At 42.8% G+C, this 20,702-nt stretch overlaps 1 protein-coding gene across 3 annotated transcripts in view; it reads left to right on the top strand.

Annotated features, from left to right (window-relative positions):
• tmem131 (transmembrane protein 131) overlaps positions 1 to 20,702 on the top strand; it is a 40,368-nt gene that overhangs the window by 16,161 nt on the left and 3,505 nt on the right. Inside the window, exons 6-36 of one of the 3 annotated variants that reach the window (XM_017423505.3) lie at positions 300 to 416; positions 500 to 622; positions 703 to 783; positions 882 to 1,032; positions 1,121 to 1,177; positions 1,255 to 1,316; positions 1,391 to 1,499; positions 1,926 to 2,034; positions 3,484 to 3,637; positions 3,727 to 3,897; positions 4,677 to 4,787; positions 5,135 to 5,269; positions 7,535 to 7,639; positions 7,722 to 7,808; positions 7,902 to 8,054; positions 8,148 to 8,223; positions 11,190 to 11,307; positions 11,397 to 11,535; positions 11,629 to 11,738; positions 11,824 to 11,896; positions 11,999 to 12,150; positions 12,227 to 12,369; positions 14,161 to 14,347; positions 16,098 to 16,283; positions 16,373 to 16,528; positions 18,284 to 18,723; positions 18,813 to 18,994; positions 19,077 to 19,207; positions 19,297 to 19,406; positions 19,494 to 19,643; positions 19,726 to 19,876. In XM_017423505.3, the coding sequence (XP_017278994.1) occupies positions 300 to 416; positions 500 to 622; positions 703 to 783; positions 882 to 1,032; positions 1,121 to 1,177; positions 1,255 to 1,316; positions 1,391 to 1,499; positions 1,926 to 2,034; positions 3,484 to 3,637; positions 3,727 to 3,897; positions 4,677 to 4,787; positions 5,135 to 5,269; positions 7,535 to 7,639; positions 7,722 to 7,808; positions 7,902 to 8,054; positions 8,148 to 8,223; positions 11,190 to 11,307; positions 11,397 to 11,535; positions 11,629 to 11,738; positions 11,824 to 11,896; positions 11,999 to 12,150; positions 12,227 to 12,369; positions 14,161 to 14,347; positions 16,098 to 16,283; positions 16,373 to 16,528; positions 18,284 to 18,723; positions 18,813 to 18,994; positions 19,077 to 19,207; positions 19,297 to 19,406; positions 19,494 to 19,643; positions 19,726 to 19,876 (4,229 nt within the window). Of the gene's footprint in view, positions 1 to 299; positions 417 to 499; positions 623 to 702; positions 784 to 881; positions 1,033 to 1,120; positions 1,178 to 1,254; positions 1,317 to 1,390; positions 1,500 to 1,925; positions 2,035 to 3,483; positions 3,638 to 3,726; positions 3,898 to 4,676; positions 4,788 to 5,134; positions 5,270 to 7,534; positions 7,640 to 7,721; positions 7,809 to 7,901; positions 8,055 to 8,147; positions 8,224 to 11,189; positions 11,308 to 11,396; positions 11,536 to 11,628; positions 11,739 to 11,823; positions 11,897 to 11,998; positions 12,151 to 12,226; positions 12,370 to 14,160; positions 14,348 to 16,097; positions 16,284 to 16,372; positions 16,529 to 18,283; positions 18,724 to 18,812; positions 18,995 to 19,076; positions 19,208 to 19,296; positions 19,407 to 19,490; positions 19,644 to 19,725; positions 19,877 to 20,702 lie in introns of all 3 variants that reach the window. The other 2 variants (XM_017423506.3, XM_017423502.3) reach the window with 2 other exon arrangements.

Here is a 20,702-nt window from a genome sequence, read left to right as displayed (position 1 = left end):
ATGTGTATATGTATATGTATATGTGTGTAATAGCGAGACATCTTAGCAGACACTTTTTTTAAAATCATTTTTAGTTTAGATTTAATACATTAAGAAGCATTTTGTGGAAATCAACAGGATCTCAAACCACAATCGTCACCAAATATGTGGATTTTTCAGTTGTTTTAGAAGTAAAAGTTACACTTTTTGGAGTTTTTTTTTTTTTTTTTTTTTTTTAAATGTGGGTCATCTTTTCTGATTAGTAGAAAATGTTTGCTGCACGTTTCATATTTATCACTCTTCTTCTTCTGTTTTACCAGATAATCCCACCAGGAGGGAACACGTCGTTCGATGTGGTGTTTCTTGCTCGTGTAGTTGGGAATGTAGAAAACACTTTATTTATTAATACGTCACATCATGGAGTGTTTACATACCAGGTAGAAGCCAAACAAACGCCTGCCGATCGGGAAAAGTTGCAGCAAGTTCGACTGACCGCTGCATTTTAATCTCTGCCCTTCAGGTTTTTGGGGTCGGTGTTCCAAACCCCTACAGGCTGCGGCCCTTTATTGGGGCCCGGGTCCCAGTAAACAGCAGCTTCTCTCCGCTTATAAACATCCACAACCCGTTCAGCGAACCGCTACAGGTAACTTGAGCAGATTGCTGCTGTTGATGTAAAATTGCACACGCTTCAGTTTGTGCTTCTTTGCCTCGGCGTTGCTGCAGGTTGTTGAGATGTACTCCAGTGGTGGCGATCTGCATCTGGAGCTTCCCACGGGCCAACAAGGAGGCACGGGAAAACTATGGGTGAGTTCCCCGTTTTGTTTTTTTCGACAACGGTTATATCGGGTCTCGTCTTGAGGAAGACGAAAGAACTAAAAGCAGTCTTTATCTCTCCCATCCAGGAGATTCCCCCGTTTGAGACGAAGGGGGTGATGAGAGCCATCTTCTCTTCAAGAGATGTGGACAACCACACAGCTTTCATCAGAATCAAAACCAACGCTCCGAACGAGGACCAGTACGTTGTCATCCCCGTTGAGGTGGAGGTCACATCAGGTGGGCCATTGACCCATTTTTGAGTGATAATTTAAAAAAATTACCTCCTGGATTCTATTAAGTTTTCTATTTTAACGATTGACTGCAGCCCCTGGTATATACTCCTCCACAGAGATGCTTGACTTTGGTACACTTCGATCACAAGGTATGCACAGTTAAATGAATCTGCTTGATGTTTGAAGTAAAGCCTCTGACTGTCCTCCTGCTCTCCTCATGCCGCAGATCGTCCAAAGCTGCTGAATCTTCACCTTTTAAATTCAGGACCAAAAGATGTACCAATCACAGTACGTACCACCTCCTTTGATTTCTGTACATCGTCTCCTAAGCTGCAGTCTGGTCATTTGTTTCTGCTCTTCAGAGTGTACGCACAACACCGTCAAACGAAGCCGTCACAGTCGACTTCAAAGCCGTCACGCTCAAAGCGGGAGAAAGCAGATACACGAAAGTTGCGAGCATCAGTTTTGACGGTGAGGTGTTTTTGTTTTTGCCTTCACATGATCAGGTTTCAGAAAACGTACAAGGAGCTGAAATGTTTGTCAAATGGGTTACGATGTGTCTGGATCGTATTAAGCACTTGTTCTCCAGAACGAAGCTGAGCGTGGCGTCAGTTTCCTCCTCAGCAGTGCTCAAAAATATCTTATTAAACAGTTTAAATGTGGTTCTGTTAGTTTAAGACATTGTCTTCACGTTTTCTTTAACACGTCAGTAAATCATCTTGTTGCACATTTCAACATACACCAGAAGTTTTGCCCTTCTTTGGATGTTTCAGTTCTTGCCTTTTTCTGACTCTGTATTGCTCAACTTCCTCCTTATATATTTTTGCAGCACACTTATCTGCTTAATCTTTTTTCTTTTCCTTGTTCTTTTGTTGTTGTTTTTTGTTTTTAATGTAGCCTCCAAAGCAAAAAGACCGTATCAGTTCTCTGGTAAAATAACAGTTAAAGCAAAAGAGAAGAGCTACTCCAAGCTGGAAATCCCATACCAGGCAGAGGTTTTAGAAGGGTGAGTTATTTCTTTATTATACCGTCAGGTGCAAAAATATTCACCTCCCCTTGGTAAGCTTTCATGTTTATTTTACAACCTGGATTTTATTTGTTTTATTACTAATAAGTCTTCCAAAAATACTTCAGATTAATGAAGTTAAATGGGGAAAAAATTTGCTTTTAATTAATTCAAAAAAGGAAATAAATGCAACTAAAAAGTTGTGCGTGCATGTATTCACCCTCTTTGCTTTGAAGCCCCAACCATTACCTTCAGAAGCCCCATAAATGGTTGGATCACAGGCAGATGATTATTTTTTTTAAGTGTCAATCCAACCAAAGTCACCAGCTGGTCAATAATTAGTCAGACAAGCCACCAAGAAGCCAAACGTGAAACATGAACTTTTTTTGGTCATAGAGGACAACACAGTGCTGAGAACATCATCCCCACAGTGAAGCATGGTGGCGGCAGCAGCATGCTGCGGGGATGTTTTCCCATCAGCAGGAACTGGGTAATTGGTCAGAGTTGAAGGAAAGATGGGTGGAGCAAAGTGGCGTGAAATTCTTGAGGGAAGTCTGTTTGATTCTTCAAGAGTCAAGTCAGTTTATTATAAAACATGTTTCAAAACAAACAAGTTGCAACCAAAGTGTTTAACGACAATAAATAGTCAAACTTAAAACATTATAAGAAAATAAACATATCCATAAAACAATACTAAAAATCGACTCACGCTGGGTGAAATGTCAGCGAGAACAGATGTGTTTTTAGGAGAGATTTAGAAACAGGAAGTGAAGATGCTTGTCTAACACCGGGGGGTAGATTGTTGCAGTTTCGGAGCCACAACAGACAAGGCCCGGTCTCCTCTAAGCTTCAACCTGGTTTTATGGACAACCAAAAGCAGCTGTTCAGATGATCTAAGTGCCTGGGAAGGAACATAAGGTTGAAGTAAACTGGAGAGGTGTGAGGATGGGAGGCCATTTAGGCATTTATAAGTCGACAGGAGAATTTTAAAATCCGTTCGGAGGTGCACAGGAAGCCAGCGAAGTGAGGACAGGATCAGTGACATGTGTCCAAACCTGCAAGTTCCAGTTAAAGGTCCAGCTGCAGCATGTTGGACAAGTTAGAGACGAGAAAGGGAGATCTACCTGACCCCGATATAAAGTGTGTTACAGCAGTCAATTCGGGTTGTGATGAGTACATTAATTATTTTGAGAGATTTGAGACCGGGACAGAGGTTCACCTTCCAGCAGGACGTCAACTCTAAACACACCGCTGAAGTGATCTAATACAAGAGAGTCTCAGTCCAGAAAATCAAAAATAAAATCAAAATAGGTACATTTAACTTCCAGGTTGGAAGACAATAGAAAGAATACTAAGGAGGTGAATACTTTTGTAACCGTCTGTACAATGAGATAAAACCAAAAGGGTTTTAGTGGTTTAAGTCTTCACTGTTTTGTTTACTTCTGGCAGCTACCTGGGCTTTGACCACACAGCTACGTTGTTCCACATCAGAGACAGCCCTGTGGAGCCGGTGGACAGGCCCATCTTCCTCACAAATGCCTTCAACTTTGATATCTGCATACACAACGTGTCCCTGCCCGAGGAGGCCAAAACTATGTTTAAAGTGAGTGTTAGCAAAGCGGAGTTGGAATCCGTCAAAGAGCAAAATGGCATCCAGTTTTTAAATTTTTATTATTTTTTCTTCTGTGGTAGGTGCAGAACTTCAGCACGCCCATCCTCATCCCTGCACACGAGTCCCGGTACATCTTCTCGCTCCTCTTCAGGGCCGTCCGGCCATCCATTCACATAGACAGCAACATCCTGCTCATCACAAATGCATCAAAGTTTCACCTGCCCGTTCGGGCTTACACAGGCTTCTTGGAGGTAAATATTGAACCCACAGTACAAGATGGCATAGAAACTTTTTCTTCTTTCAGCTGTTCCCTTTTCAGGGGTCTCCACAGCGAGTCATCCTCCATCTAACTCTGTCCTCTGCGTCCCCTGTCTTCCATGTCCTCTCTAACTACACCAATATATCTCCTATTTGTCTTTTTCCTGGCAGCTGCATCTCTAACATCCTTCTACCAATATACCCCCTGTCCCTCCTCTGCACATGTCCAAACCATCTCAGTCTGGCCTCTCTAACTTTATCTCCCAGTCCTTCAACCTGTGCTGAGTGGCATAACGTCTTGAAACTGTGAGAGCTACAGATTAGACTTCAAACATCTTAGCCTTTCGCTGCTCACTTTGACAATGTTGGTGTAAACTCTATAACAAAGTAAAAATGATGAACATATTTCCTTTATATTCTGGCTTACCCTCTGAGTTTGTTTGTTCTGATTAAACATCCACATATTTGCTCATGAATCACAGCCATAAGACTAATCAGACGGTCATAACCTGCCTGATCATTTATTTGTTTTATAAAGAGGACATATTGTTGCTTTAAGTAATACAGCCTTATATTGTTCCCCAAAATACTAAGTTATTCCTCCATAAAGTGACCTGGTTAGGACAGAACGAGCGCAGTAGTCTCCCAAAAACAGACGTGTCATCCACTCTCACATTGCAGGTTGTATTCAGCCTTTAAAATGTCCGCTGGTTCCAGAATCTGATGGGGAGCTTGTCACTTAAATGTTGTACTTGTCGCCTGCTGTGAACAGCCCCTCATCCTGCCCCCCAGTCTGAAGGAAAACCTCCTGGACTTCGGCGTCCGCAGTGCGACAGACACCAGCAGCATCGTATTTGTGGTGGTCAACAGTAACCCCATTGAGGTAAGAAGTGACGGGAGCTGGTGATGTAATGGCTGCCGCGGTTTGCAGTTGTTGACAGGAGCAGGCAATGAGATGATGTTCCTTAGCGCAGACTTCAATTCACATGTTTAAGTTCATTGCCCAAGACGATGGTGTGTAAGCCATATTTACACAATCTGTTGATTATGCTTATTTGGACGTTTCAATATTTTAAGCTCAGCCAAATCATGTTGCAGCACGAGCTTTTGTGTCAACATCCTCATCCCGACAAAGGCTGCCGATAAGTTGCGGAGTCCAGCCACGCGTTGTTGAGCAAAAGCACCTTGTCTGGAGAGAGTGACGTCCCTTTTGTGATATCTGTTCTCCAGCTGGAGATAAAGTCCTGGCTGGTGGTAGGAGACAGCCTTTCCATGGAGCTGCTGAAGACGGAGAAAGGAAACACAACTGTGGCTCTGAGTCGCCTGCAAGAGCTGCAGAACACCTCTGCGTCACATCACAAAACCGTAAGGTCTCCCAAGTGTGATCAGTATTACTCCAGGCCTCGAGGGCCCCTGTCCTGGGAGTTTTAGGTTTTTCTGCTCCAACACACCTGATGCAAATGGTTTAATCACCATCAATTCTCCAGAAGCATGTCCACAAGTCTATCAATTTAAAACCAGGTATTTTAAAACAAGAACACGTCTTGTTCACATGCAGGATGGCGGCCCCCCGAGGGACAGAGTTTGGCACTTGTTCTCTAAATACTACAGAGTGTGCAGTATGTGTGTGGGTACCAGTGAGAGGCAGCTGAGTTTCGAGGTTCAGCAGTAAGCCCGGCCTTTTTATTTGCAGCTGTGCCACGTGATTCTTCTTAATTTTACATCACGTTTTATTTATCTTTATTGGAAAACAGTACAGCGTGACCTTTTAGGTGTATTTTAAGATAAGATAAAGTTGATGCAACGCAGGAGACGTTTCCATGTTAGAGCAGCATAAATCAATAGGTTTCTTTGAATGGCTATAAACTGGAAAAAAATAAAAAAATCCTGCAACACAAGTGATTGGTTAGGGCACAGAAATAATATGTTGTGCAGGACATCTGCCCACATGCAATGGTTGTGATGTGGTTGAGAAAGCACCGACACGGCGCTTTGGTATCTGATGCTGGTTTTTAAAGCGTCTGACACATTAAAACGAGCGTGCAGCTGTGTTCTTTCTGACGCTGTGGCTTCAGTGGTCTGCTGCTGCACGAGCTGCTAAATGAACCTCCAGTCAACGGCAAAACAGAAGAAAGCGCTTCATACTGTTTTAGATTGGGGGGAAAAGGGCACGTTGAGAAGCATGAGAACTAATTTCAGTCTGTGTGTGTGAAGGTGTGTGTCAGCTGGAGGAAGTGAAGTTAAATGTATCTATACAGACAAATGACTAATCCGAAGGAAAATGTTTAGAATCAGTCCATTTCGTTCAGCATGTGAGAGGTTCTGTTTATCAAACATCCATTCTCTGCAATATTTGGAAGTGATTGTTAGTTTTTATCAAGTTCCACTCCCCTTTTATTTAAAAAAAAAACAAAGGTTTTATCACAAAATAATACAATTTAAAAAGGGACCTAAAAAGTTCAGATATCACTTCCAAACTGACTGTTTATCTGATGTTTTATATGAAAAAGTTCTTACCAACGACTCCGAAATGCGTTAAAAATAATGATACAGAGGATTATGGCTGCGTTCACCGGCATGAATCAGCCAGGTTGTAGTGGTGTTTGAACTTCTAACTACAATTTTTTTCATTCGCTCCGTCGTGCAGTACAGACGTTGCACACCCCATCGTTGGAAATGGACCACAATGCATTGTGTCCCGAGCCGACAGAACAGGACAATGCTCCCAGCTCGTTGTGATTTTCAGACCTGTTGAAAATGCCTTTAATTATCTTAGCCACCTGTAATATAAAGTCTTCTCCTCCATCTGAGCTGCAGGACTAAGAAATTATTGGAAACACGTGAACTGATGCTATATTTCAAATGTTTTTTATTTAGTCTAAACATTAAAAATATCAATGTGCTATAAGTCGCAACGTAAAGCTACAACTGACTGAGTACTCGGCGCTCATTAATGACGCATCGCTGCATTAATGTAGTGGGTGAGTGAGCATTTTGAACACAGCAAAAGTTTTATTTATTTGTTTATTTATTGCTGTCAAATCAGTTTGAGCTACATTGGTTCTGTAGAGACCAGAGCTAGCAGAGCGCTAACATCGCTTACACCAAGTCCTGACATGAAAATGTCCGTATTACTTATTAAAATGCTACATCAGAAACACAATGGTTGAGCTTTAAACTGTTTGATGGCTTTAAACTTCAGCTTTTATGTAGATGCAACTGAAGATTTGATTTGATTTTATCTTTACTGTAAAATATGAATAAAAAAGTGCCTAAAATTACAAATTGAAATTGCTTTTTTGCTATGTAATCAAGTAAACCAAAGAATGATCTTTTGAGATTGGGTTGGGTCTAAATTATAACCAAAAACAAACAATTTCAATCCATGTCGAATGTCTTCATAAAGCCTGAAGGATTGTTGCTCATGAGCAGCATAAAGGTTTGTCACCTTGCAAAAATAAATTTTGGTGGCTTTAGACTTTAAGTAATCTGAAACCCAGGTGACTCAACTAAACCCACATAACTAATGATGAATAATGAAAATGAGTCAGCAGCTTCTGCCTTTTTAACTTGAGCAAAGTCAGATCTTTGTTTGTTTTTTTTCTCTAGTATCTCTGTTTGTCTCTTCAGGTGATACTTGCATCGGGCTACTACGCAGCATTCAGAGTGACGTTAGTGGCCAAAGCCCTGGAGGGCGTGTACGACGGAGCGATACACATTACTACAGACTATGAAGTGCGTTCAGCTTTGCGCTTTAGAAAATCTCACTGTGCAACGGAGCTTTATACTCAGTCGGTTTACCTTTATGTGCCCTCAGATATTAATCATCCCAGTGAAAGCCCTCATCGCAGTGGGAACGCTAAAGAGCTCCCCCCAAAACATTGTCATGCCTCCTTCATTTCCAGTAAGTAAACGTTTCAGGACGATCGTTTTCCCCCCAGCAGTGTGAGCTCAGCTCTTTAACCCGAGATGTTTGCGCATGTCGCGCTCTCCCCAGGGGAAGATCGTGCACCAGAGTTTCAACATGCAGAGCTCGTTCACCCAGAAGGTGAGGCTGCAGCAGATCCGCTCGCTCACCGAGGACATCCGCTTCTATTACAAGCGGCTCCGCAACAACAAAGACGAGCTGGAGCCCAGGCGGAAATCGAAGGTGGGAAATCCACTCCAGAAGGATTAAAAAAAAACAAAAAAGTGATTATGTGTGCAAGTGTAAACCTGTTCTTTTATTTGTCATGTTTTTCAGGTGGCAAATATTTATTTTGACGCCAGCTTGCAGTGTGGTGATCACTGTTATGTGGGCCTGCCATTTGTGCTTAAATGTAAGTTTGTGTGGGTAATGTTCAAATCTCTTTATTAGAAGGGTGTTTATTCCTTTTATGAAGTAGTAGGATGATTTTACAGGGTTCATATAGTCTTTAATAGTACGAAAAAGTATGTTGGTGTAGATTCTCAGTCACCTAGTACAGGGCAAGTCCAAAAAGTAAAAAAAACAACAACTGGACTTGTATTCTGTAGTTGAAGACGTGTTGCTTTCCATCCGGGGAGATTTCTCTTTTCAAGACTGGAGAGTGTGGAGAACGAGAAAGACCAACTTTAAACAGGGGAGGAGGTCTCAGATTTCAGCTTTCTAAAACTAACAATGGAGCATTAAGTCTAACGTCCAGTCCTTTTCCCTCCGGCACACACCTTCATCCCTAATGACCCTCAGGAGAGAGGGGAGTGAGATTAAGCTGCACATGAGTTTAGCTGCATAAACGGCATCTCAAGCAGGTTAAAGCTCGGATTGGAACTCCACACCAGCGCTGGCAGATGTCTAATGATTGTGTTTGTGCAATCTTTTTGCCTTCTGCACAATGTACGATCAATAATTCTAAAAATCTCATCATGTACGATAATTTGACTGCTACTGTCCAAGGCTAAATTATTTAATTACCAAACCCAAATTAGGATATGATGTGCATCTATACGATGCTAACTTGTTTATTCTGAGCGTTGTCTCCTGTTTTGTTTTTTGTGGACTGTTCAGTTCAGACTCGTGGCTCATCCTGCACGCCACACAACCGATGGCGCTGTTCTGCAGGAGACACTATTTTCAACCAGTTTATTAGGTTATTTCAATTCAATTCAATTCAAAAATATTTTATTTATCCCAAAGGGAAATTAAATGTTGTTGTAGCTCATAATCCTGGTTTCGTTAAAGAGTTGCTATAGATGATGATCACTGTAGGCAGGAAGGATCTCTCGTAGCGGTCTGTCCAGGTGTGTCCTCGGTCCTGGTGTCCTCAAAGAGCCCCACCAGGTGAGCCTGCAGAGCCACGATGGCCGAGCCCCGGAAACACAGGTCGCCCCTGAACTCCTGGGAGATCCTCCAGACCAGGCGCTGGGAGGGCAACCTCCAGACGAGCAGCTTGATGGTAGTAGTGGATGTCCCTGAGAGCCACGGTACCGGGCCTATAGCGGTGACGCTTCTTCACTCCACCAGTGGCCGGCGCGCTCCCGCGGGCAGCTTCGGTGGCCAGCCGCCCCCTGGGAGCTCCACCTCCGGCGGTTCCACGGGCAGTCTGCCCGGCCTTGGCCACGACCGGACCCCAGGGCCCTCCACGTCCAACACCGAAGAGCGAAGACGCCAATCAACTGCCCCCGACCGTGGGAAAAAAAAGCCACCCCGTTGCCATGGTCACGCACCACAACAAAAAGTCCAAAAGCAAAAAGGCCACAGCAAAAATCCCTCCAGCTGCACAGCATTCAATACCAGAGGAAATATTCATCTAAAACAGTGATTTACATGAATATAAAAGAGGAATAACATTTCAAAAGCAATATCTCAGAATAAATGTAACAGAGCTACTCCAACATGCAGCCACCTTTAGCGGCGCAATTCTAGAAGCTAAAATGTGAAAGGTAAAGGTAAAAATGCGCCAAAGGTCATAATATGCACTCTATATAATAATGTGCTATTGAAAGAGATAATTTTGAGCCACTTTCCAACTCCAATTGGGTGTGTACGATAACTTTCCTCAAAATTTGATAATTTTAAGCTGCAGTTACGATGCGTAAGATTTCCCATCTGGCAACGCTGCTCCACACTCGCCAGTTCTGAACTGATGAAGCTCCATGAAAGGGAAGTGAAATGTCTTCCACTACAAGATATTTTATTTTAATTTCTACACGGAATTACTCAAACGAGGAGAGCGTTAGTCATTTCTGATTCATATAAAAGATAGACGTAGTTTTAGTTCACTTTGTAAACACAGCTTAGCTTAAGAAAGTTCTATATCAGGGTTGCCATGGCGCATTAAAAAGCATTAAATTTAATTAATTAATATGCTGCTTCTATATATTACTCGTAATTAGAACATGGTTTTATGAAATGAACCCCATGTTGTGTGAAAGAAGACTTAAAATCTGTAATTAAAGGGATAGTTTGGATTTCTTTGAGTGGTGTTCTACGTAAAAGTTCTGAAGAATTAATGTCTTACCTGTTGTAGATGATTCTGTTCTTATAGGCAGAGTTTCCTTCGGATTCCGGCCGTAGCACTTCTGTTGCAGCCTGGCAGCACTTTTTTTTTGTCTCTGCCAGAATAAATTGATGGCACTGTGAAGGTTTCTAAAATAGCATTTGTGTGAATTGTTAGGAAACTTTTTGAAGACTGCAAATGTTTTCAGACAACGGCAATCCTACTTTGATCTTGGCCCCACTCGGACTAGTCGTTAGCTTATCAATTCTGCCAGACCTAAACTCTGTTTCTGTTTCTTGTCTGTTTTTTTTTTCCTCTTTTGCTTTAGTTTAGTTTAGCAAAACAAACAAAAACAACAGGATGTGGTATATTTTTGCTTCTAATCTCATAGGAATAGTTAAGTAAATCCATCAAGCAAAGCATTCAAAGTTAGCTTTGCACAAAGTGTTAGGGCTATCTGCAAATATCCAAGCAGCTGTCACTGGAGAGAGCTTAAAGCTGAAGATAATTTTAATTTTAAGTTGGTTTTCCACAGTTTACAAGCTGATTTCTAGACATTTATTTGCAGTACAAATAAGAAGTGGAAGCCACACTGGATAGGATAAATATTTTTTCTTTTGTGTTCAATCATGACAGAATAATCCTTATTCCCACCACGTCATTTATATTTTACAGTTTTTCTGTTATTTTCTCCTTATTGCTTTGTGGGGACTCCTCAGTTTAATTACCAAGGAGCTCAGCCATTATTTCATCTCCTTCTAAATGTTAGCTTTGTTAAAACTGAACTTAAAAGTCTGAATGGGAAGTTGTTTTTTTTCCCTTCACAGCTGAGTCTAAACCCCATGGGGTGATGGCGTTGCAGGAGGATATGTGGGACGCTGACGTTGACCTCCACCAGACACTCCTCAAACGATGGAAGGAGCTCAAAGAGCGCTCAGGACATAAGTAAGCACGTTAGAGGGGAACCGCTGAGTAGATGGTGGTTCTGTTGTGCTATTCAGAGATGATATGTTTTTTTTTTTTTCTTGCTAAAGAATTGAAGCGGTGTTTGAAGTCAACACAGACCTTCAGAAGAATGTGCAGGCTAAAATAACAGCACATTTGAGCTGGCCTTCACTTGTCAACTCTTCACAAAGAATCACGTTCCCCCTGACCAACACAAACAGCTCCTCTGTGAGTACAAACCACCTGCCTCCGATGGGCACACACACGCAGGGTACGGTTCACGCTTCTATATTGGACTTTGACGTCTCTTTTTCTCGGCAGGATGAGGAGGTGATTCTGCAGAACCCTGCAGACGTCCCCGTCTACGTCCAAGTTCTCCCGTTGGCGCTGCTGCCCAGCCCCTCTGTGTTTTCGGGAAAGCTGGCTGACAGGTGAGAAACCTCTCCCACCCCCATGATGGCCCCTTTATTCCTTCATCTAACCTCAACACTCACAGTCTGCGCTTTGAAATTCCAGGTTGCCGTTGGGAAATTTGTCCAATATCAACATTGATACAAAAACGTTTGAGTTCCAGGTTCACAGAAATCAAGTGAGTACACCTTTAGTTATGAACTACAGCCCTCCTGTGGGTGGTCTCTGACTGAGAGCGGAAGCTGTTTGTCTCTAATAGGCTGCGTGTTTGTTTTTACAGACATCTGTAATAAAGAGCAGTTCAGGGTTTGTCGAAGGCTCAACCAGACCGTACGTGTTCAATCTCCTCCTGCTGCCAGGAGAAGTCAAGTCCCTCAGCGTGAGGTTCACCCCTGTCAGCAACCACAGCGTCTCCTCCCTCCTCATAGTCAGGTGACCCCAGTGTTCAATGCCATCAGCAGGGCAAATCTGTGCGTGCCCGTCTTCTGAACATGTGTGCTTAATTTAGGAATAACCTGACGGTGATCGACACCATCATACTTCACGGACGGGGTACGACGGAGAGCCTCAAAGTTGCAGGGAAGCTTCCAGGACAGGGCAGCTCGCTGAGGTTTAAGATGACCGAGGCCCTGCTGAAGGACTGCACAGAGAGTGAGTCTGAGCGCTGGGCGGAGAGTAGAGCAGATTTCCATAGATTTAAGAGATTAACTAATGACACCTGGCTGTCCAACTGTGCACCAAAAAGTAACAACTGTTTGCTTTACAATGGGGCGGCGCAGTGGTTAGAGCTGAGGCCTCTCCAGCGAGAAGGTCGCAGGATTGCCTCCTCTTTATGGGTGGAGAACATGTCCTCCAGTTTCCTCCCACAGACCAAAAACATGCGTACTAGGTTAACTAGTAACTCCAAATTGTCCGTAGAAAATGATTGTTTATGTTACCTGGTTTCACTCTTCTTTCCTCTTTCTTTATACAAAGTTAGCAAATGAGCTGATTTTCCTTTAGATAAGAACAGATAGACTAAAATCCCTCTTAAACTCCCAAGTTTGTCTGCTAATCTGAAAGCATTTTTTTGTGTACAGAAGTTGCCTGTACATAATCTGACACCCTCTGAAAACTGAAAGAACCGGTGCCTTTTAATAAAAAAAAAATCGAATTAAAATAAAACCTCAAACTCATCAGACACACTGGTGCAGATCCAAATATTAACTTTAAAAACAGAAGTCAATGTTTTACTTGCAGTCAGTAAACGGGTGTCAAATTACTGTTTCGCAAATTAGTGGCAAAGCTAAGCGAACCAATGCTTGACAACAAGAAGATTCTTTCTTTAACATGAAACTGATAGATTTTATGGTAGGAAGTGAAGATTAATCCAAACAGATTACAGAAGAATTTGTCTGCAAGCAGGTATGTTTTTAAAGGCATCTGCTTCGAAGTTAAGCATATAAATTAAAAATGTAAAGTTAAATTTGCGTGTGAAGAATAGGTCTCCTGTAGACTCTTCTTTTTGTGCCATTTTTGCTGTCTAACAGTTTTATATTCTCAGTAGCAACACCTAGTCTTACATCGACCTGTAGCAGCGACTGTATATCCAGCATCAGTTACAGCGCAGCTTGCTTCACTAACTAATATTCACTATAAAGTGTATCTGTTTCAAGTGACTGACTGTTTGCATTTTGTTGTCAACAAAACAGTTTTTGACTTTTTTCGCCGTATTTCTTGAATCACCGTTAAACGAGCCGGTCTTTGAGACGTGGTTCATTTTGTAAAACATGCCACATGGACTTTAATAACCAACGCAGAAGCGATGTCGTATAAAAACCTACAACGTAGTTTGCTCAGTCCTTTTTAAAACCTATTCCAAACGTTCATCTTGACACGATTTCCCCAAACTGGGAGCTTAGGAAATGCAACAAAGACACTTTTCACTCACACCACAAAGATAAATCAACCACCCCGCTTCACTTTGTGCCTCTTGGCATTTTTTTTTTTTTTTTTTTGCACATGTAAATGCTACAAAAGTTGCAGCAGTAGGAGTTGTTCTCACCTGCAGAACATAATGTTTCTAAACTGCCTGAAGCATCACCTTTTTGCAGGTTTGTTGACTTTTGCATAACAATATCCCCGTCAACACACATTTGAATAATACCCGCCCTGAGGCTTGTTTAGCAGGTCTCAAACAAGCAGTGATCACCTGGCATTTTTTTGACCAATCAGAGAACTTGGCTTGTCAAGAGGGCGGAGCTAAAGCGCACAAAACACCTCTGTCTCAGTCAGAAAGTGACAGGAGACGCAACATGTGAGGAAAAGAAAGGCTTTTCTTGAAGTTTAAACTGTAAGTCTGGGGCTTTTTAAGAAACCGTCTGCTCGCTTTTTTTTTTTTTTGTCCTTCAGAAACTCCCACGAGCTCATTCTCACCGATCACCATCTCGTTGTGTGTTGCAGAAATAAAAGTCCGAGAGCCAAACTTCACCCTCAAAAGAACCTTCAGAGTGGAGAACACCGGCTTGCTGCCGATCACCATCAGTTCAGCAGAAATCAACGGACAAGCGTGTGAAGGATATGGGTTTAAAGTCCTCAACTGTCAAGAATTTGCACTCAAGCCAAATGCTTCAAAAGACCTCATCATACTGTTAAGTGATCGCACTGTTTCTGTACGAATGCTTGGCTGACAAAATGTGTGTGTGTTTTCTCTCTCAGCCTTTTTAGCTTTTCTATCAGTTTTCTCCCATCATCTGTTTACGTCACAACTATAAAGTGACAGAAAGCTTAACTTTACTCTGTGTTTCTTTTTATTTCATTAGGATTTTTTTTTTTTTCCAATCGTTTGCTGAGGACCTTGAGTCCTCATTTGCTTATACCGAACAAGTGGAACAAGTATAACGCATGTTTGCTTGCGCCGCTGCTGACACATCCAAATGGATTGCCTGCGATTAATGACTTGTCCTCCGTACACGCATTGTTTGTGGTGTGCAGCTTTTACCAGCGGTTTCATTACTCAGCCGCTGTTGTTTTTTCCAACATAAGAGCCTTGAAATATTCCACACCATGGCAATGTTTTTTTCCAGTTAATACAGTAGCTTTTAAACGTACTCATTCACATATTCGTTTTGTTGCTTTACAATCTGGAAATTAAATGAATTTCAATTTGATTTCGAGAAATGGACCTTCACAAAATCCTCCACATTATTAGAAGATTCAATGATTCTAGGAAAATAAATTGAAAATGATGTGTGCGTATGTATCCCCCCTCCCCAATCAGTGATTTGTCTCTTGGCAGGTTTGCTGTGGTGGTATCATCCATTTCCTAATAATGGATTCAATGGAACTCTGCTGGATGTTCAGGGTTTAGGATATTTTTTTGGAACCCAGCCCTCTGTCTCTGACCTGTGTTTCTGAGTTTCTTCATCTTCATGCTGTCTCTTGGTTGGTGGCGGCTCTTACTGCTCCACGAGAAGGGAAGAAATCTGCTCTTGTTGCGGGACGTTCTTTTCCGCACGGACTAGGAGAAACTGCAGCGCAGAACTCCCCCCGACGTCTCCACTCTCCCGTTCCTGTGCAGATCTTTGCTTCCCTTCCCTCATACAGACATTTTGATTATACAGACTGAGACACTAAATGTTGTTTGGTGTTTGCAAAGTTGTCACGAAGAGACCGCCATTGTTTCTGACAGACGCTACACAGTAATGAGTGAACGTAGGGAACGTGTTCATACGGTGACCCCCCTCCCGGCCAGCACAGCCCCAAAGAGCTGCCTGTGTCTCCTCGCTGTCTTCTCCGTACGCAGTAACTGTGATATCTCCTTCTATGAGTTCTTCACCATTAAGTTTTGTTGGAACAGTTAGAAAGACGGCTGTATTTTCCTTTTCCTCGGTCAGCTGCTCCTCGGTGCAACAGTTGAAGCCAAATGACTGCAGCTCGCCCGCTTTTCTGCATCAAAACGCCCACAACAAAGGTCTGACCAATCTCACAATGGCTGCCGTACACCCCTGAGAGGAAAAAGGTCTGCCTGGACCTCGTGTCGAGAGCGGGCTCTTGGAGCTCTTAGTAGGACAAAATGTTGTGATATTCATTAAAAAAAACTACATTAGCGAGAGCCGATTTCTTCCCTTCTGGTGGAGTGTAAATCCAGCATTAGTTGTTGATTCTGGGAGCTGTGAGAACAGCTGAATGTTACTGAGATCGTTTGACACAGATCGCTCCCAGGGGGATCTGATTTAACTGATTATGTGGCTTCTAAAAGTAATGATTGAGGCTTCAGAGCAAATGGCCTAAATACATACTTTATGCACCCATAGTTTTTAGAAAGTTGTAAAAACAGAAGACTGCAGGCTGGTTACCGGTGACAGTGGGTTTGACTTTGCTCTTTGTTGTCCTTTCAGGTTTACACCCGACTTCACTTCATCTCGAGTGATCCGGGAGCTGAAACTGATGACTCGTGGGGGCTCCGAGTTTGTGTTTGTCCTGAACGCCTCGCTGCCCTACCACATGTTGGCCGCCTGCGCAGAAACTTTGCCCAGACCGAGCTGGGAGCTGGCACTCTACATCATAGTGTCCGTCGTGATGTGGTGAGTGCGCCTCCGAGCAGCAATAAAGCACATTTCATTCGATCTTGACAGAGGTTTTAGATTTGCATGTTTCGCTTTTGTCTTGGTAGCTCCATGTTTCTGCTGGTGATCGCCACAGCCTACCTGGAGGCTCAGAGCATTTGGGAGCCTTTTAAAAGACGGGTATCTGTGGAATCCAACTCCAGTTTGGAGACTGGGAGACCCTTTAACCTCAGGGATATTGTGCAAATTCCCAATGATTTAAAGTAAGTTTAACATGGAAGAGTTATCAGTCTTAATCCCATAAATGTTTACTGTATGTAAAACAGAATTGGGTTCTCAGGTTTATTATGAACTCAAGGCCTCTAAAAGCTTCAGCTGGTTTCTTTAAGCTTGTTCCTCTCTGGATTATTGACCTGTCTCTTTCTAACTCGACCATAATTACTTTCAAATTTTGCATATTTTAGTGACATTCAACGCTTTCTCCATTTTCATTATTTTCTGTTGTTTGCTGCTGACTTTTAGTCTAAACAGCTGGTAGCAAATTCCTTTTTTGTCCCTTTTTTAAAAATCCCTTCCTCTGTTTTCCCAAACTGAGTGTATACATTTGAAAATGAAGTCAAATCACAGAAGGAAAACATGCGTAGGCTTGAACTTTTAGCCCTTTGCTAATAAACTATGAATATTTGCTGTCTAATGCGAGCTGATCTGTCTGCTCACAGCAGAGGAGTTCTCCTGACATAATGAGTTAAATTTCAGCTGAATGTGGAAAAACCTTCAGCTAGCATGAACTCAAAATAACCTAGAAAATAACAGCAAAACCAGAGCTTGAAGGAAAATGTAGCCGAATGGTGGCTAAAAGTAAATTTTACAATTTCAAATAAAAAAAAAACCTTTTGAAGGAAATGAAGAAGTCCCAGTGCATCTCTGTTGGGAATTTTATTTTAACCAAAGTTAAATATTTTGAAAAGCATAAAAGTTACAGAAACCAAAACCACCACACTTTTCCTAATCCAGCTGAACACTTTGATGTGCGAAATGGCTGTGAAAGTATCCGGAAGTGGCTTGAGTTCATAAAAACCTGCAGAAAAAAAAACTCCAAACAGGAGAGCGAGTGCAGCGTTCCCGCAGTAATCTGCTGAATAAAAGGAACTGCAGAAACTGAAGGTTTACCTGTTTAAACAGCATGATTGATTTGTTCAAATTGATTGTAAGCGGGTGGATGAAGGGATTAAAAGGCTAACAGAGGCTGACTGAAGCCTCTGGGGTTCACACCCTCTCAGGTGTGGACAGTAAAGTTGGGCACCACCCAAAGACTCCAACTTTGGTCTGTTTGCTTTAAGCATTTTATTTACTACTTTTTAAATCTGCAAAATGCACAATTCGCTCATAAATGTTCTTCATTCATTTCTTTATTGGGAGCTATTGCATCTTTTATGTAATTGATAAGTTAATAAGAAACGGCTTCATCCGAACAGTCCCACTGGTTACCATCTGAGCGATTCCACAGAGAGGACCGTCGATGGAGTCTGGGCTGTGGTTAAGTGTTGGTGGCTAACCGCTGCACTCATCCTTTACCTTGTCTGGTTCTGTCACTCGCCCCTATCACCAGTCATTGACATAATTTGTATATTTAATCTGTGGGAGGCTGAGCAAGAGCACAAAGTAAAGCTTGCATAGGGCAATTCAAACTTTTCATCCCAGCTCAATTTGCATCCTGGCTACTGAAGCCTGGAAGAGCTCGTTTCATCTGTTGCTCGGATCAACAGCTGACCATTTTAATGTTCAGCTCTTCTGTACGCTGAGGGTTTAATGTCTGACCCGAGAGTCTAAAGCCCAGTTTAACGTAACGCTGTAGAAATACTAGAATATTCCAGTTTAAAATGCTGAATCTATTTGTCAATCCTTTGTCCTGATTTTGTGCTGGTAGTATAGTGAAGGAACCTGAATTATAATATGGAATAAAATGGGACTGATTGCTTATACGATGTAACCGAACAGACTTGTCTGTCACCCTTCAGGTTTAACGACTACAGCGAGGCAACCCAGGCTTCCAGAGGATTATACCCCTCCAGCAATGGGACGGCACGAGCTGGAGGCCGACAAGACAAGAGTCGGACCTTATCAGACTCAGACAGCCAAGATAAGAGGTCCAGGATCCCCTTCAGCCGGCCATCTATTCAAACCATTTCATCTCAGTTGCCCAAAGGAAGTTCATCATCGGGCCAAGATGGCCCTGCAGCTCCGTGCCAGCTAATCAGTCGAAAACCTCGGAACATTAAACAACCGGACCCCCAGGGTCAAAGTTTATCTGGGCCGTCACTTCCTCACATAGACCTCTGCCCCGAGGACCCAGAGTACACCAGCCTGATAGGAGCCATGGACAACGACCTCGACCGTCCAGAGTCGCTCGGTGCAGAAGCTCTGCAAGAGCGGAGTTCTCGGGCCATACAAAACAAAGGTACCCCTGTTTGTTTTCATCAAAAGAGAGGAAAGGGGCTTTTGTTTCATTTTCAGGTTTTAACGTCATGTTTTGATACCATTTTTCAGTGTTGGAAAACAAAGGAAAGCGTTCAAAAATAAAAAGCCTTAAAAAGAAGGAAGAAAAAGAGAAAAAATCATCAGTGAAGACTCCAGGAGAGGACCCCAAAGACAACATGGCCGACAACGACGACAGCTCCTCCACCACCACAGAGACCTCTAATCCAGACGTGGAGACAAACCTCAAAGAGGTATGCCAAAATGGGACCAGTCCAGCTCAGACCCTGTGTAGTCCATCACCTCTTACCATTTTATTTACCTCACATGTAACAGGAACCAGTGAAGAAGAAAGGGAGGACTGCAGCATCTGGAAAGGAAAAAGAAGAAACTTTAAATTTCCCAAGCAAACCCAAAGAAAAGAAACAAGAACCTTCAAAGAAAGAGAACCCAACAGAGAAATCCAGGTCTGCTTTTTTAAACTGAAAGTGCCAAAGAATCTGTTGCTTTTGTCCCTGATTTGTTTTTATTCAGTGTCACCTGTCTTGGTTCTCAGTTCTCTGGAGCTGCCGTATGTAACGCCGCTGGAGAACAAGCGAAGGAGCTTCACATCCAAAGCTCTCCACCCCATTGCCCCGAAGACGAGACCCACGCAGAAACAGAGAAGTGAGTGTCCCACCGCTCAGTGTCGCCATGTTCTCTTCCTGTTCCGATCTGCTTACGTGACCCGTTTTTGGTTTTTTATGACAGCAGATGGGAAGCCGGAGGACGGGCGCCCGTCCCTTTTAGCCAAACTGTCGTCCAGCTCCTCTGTGCCGGAGCTGGGCCACAGCAGCAGCTCTGAAGGCGAGAAGGAGTTCGCTTCTCCCGAGTGGGACGTCCCTCTTTCTAATAACGCCGTCCGTAAGTCGACACTTGAGCCTGCTCCGTCCAGATGTTTGAGCCTACTCGCAATCAGAACTTTCCTCCTGTGCTTCCCTCACAGAGGCGGACAGTCTACAGCAGATCTCCCTCCAGACCATAAACGCAGACCCCTTCCTGAAGAGGTCGGCCACAGCTGGGACCTGCTCTCCTCCCCCCACCTCCCCCAGCTTACTGTCCCGAGGCTCCTACAGCAGCGTGCTCAACAGTAACAGGTCTCCTTTTGCTGAAACTCACAATCTTTGAAATGTTTTCAGCTGCGAGGGTCAGTGGTTTCATCTCAGTACATCTGGATTATACAAAGTTACCAGAACAGAGCTGTTCCGAAAAACAAACAGAACTCCATCTCTCCTGCACAGCACAGTCCCATCAGCCGTTTCCTGCATTAACAGGCTCATGGTCAGGAACTGCATTATCCTAACGATCCTTTATGTCACAATAGCTTCTTCAGAATCCATTTTCATTGTGGTTTCCACTCACTTTACAGTAGCTAATTAGCTTTTTTTCTAACAGCGGATGTCTTCTCCTTTATTAGATCTGCATTTGGTACTCTCAATTAAGTGGGTTTCCTTAGAATAAAGAGAATATCAGTTGTCAGTATCTTACCTGCAGTAGACAGAACTCTGTGCGATCTGATGGAGGAGTGGAACTAAGAAACAACTCGCGCTTAAACACATTTGCTGGCAGTTTGAGAGAACGGGAAACAATCGTTTGCTTTATTTTTCTTAACTGAAGAACATTTGTGTTACGACACATAAGAGTCTGCACAGAGGCAGTCAGGAGTCGTTTCTGACGGTTCTCCTTATGTCAGGGGGGAAAAACGTCAACACATCTTGGATTTTTAACAGCTGAAGGTCAACTAGTCTGAGCAGACACAAAACTTGAAAACTTCCCTAGCTGTTCATGCAAACACTACTGGTGCTGGTCATAAAATTAGAATATCATGAAAAAGTAGATTGATTTCAGTAATTCCATTTAAAAAGTGAAACTTGTATATTATATTCATACATTACATACAAACTCATATATTTCAAATGTTTA

The sequence above is a fragment of the Kryptolebias marmoratus genome, linkage group LG24 (assembly GCF_001649575.2).
Source record: "Kryptolebias marmoratus isolate JLee-2015 linkage group LG24, ASM164957v2, whole genome shotgun sequence".
Lineage (NCBI taxonomy): Eukaryota > Metazoa > Chordata > Actinopteri > Cyprinodontiformes > Rivulidae > Kryptolebias > Kryptolebias marmoratus.
Note: the sequence above shows the minus strand (reverse complement) of the source record. Positions and strands in the feature narration are given on the sequence as shown.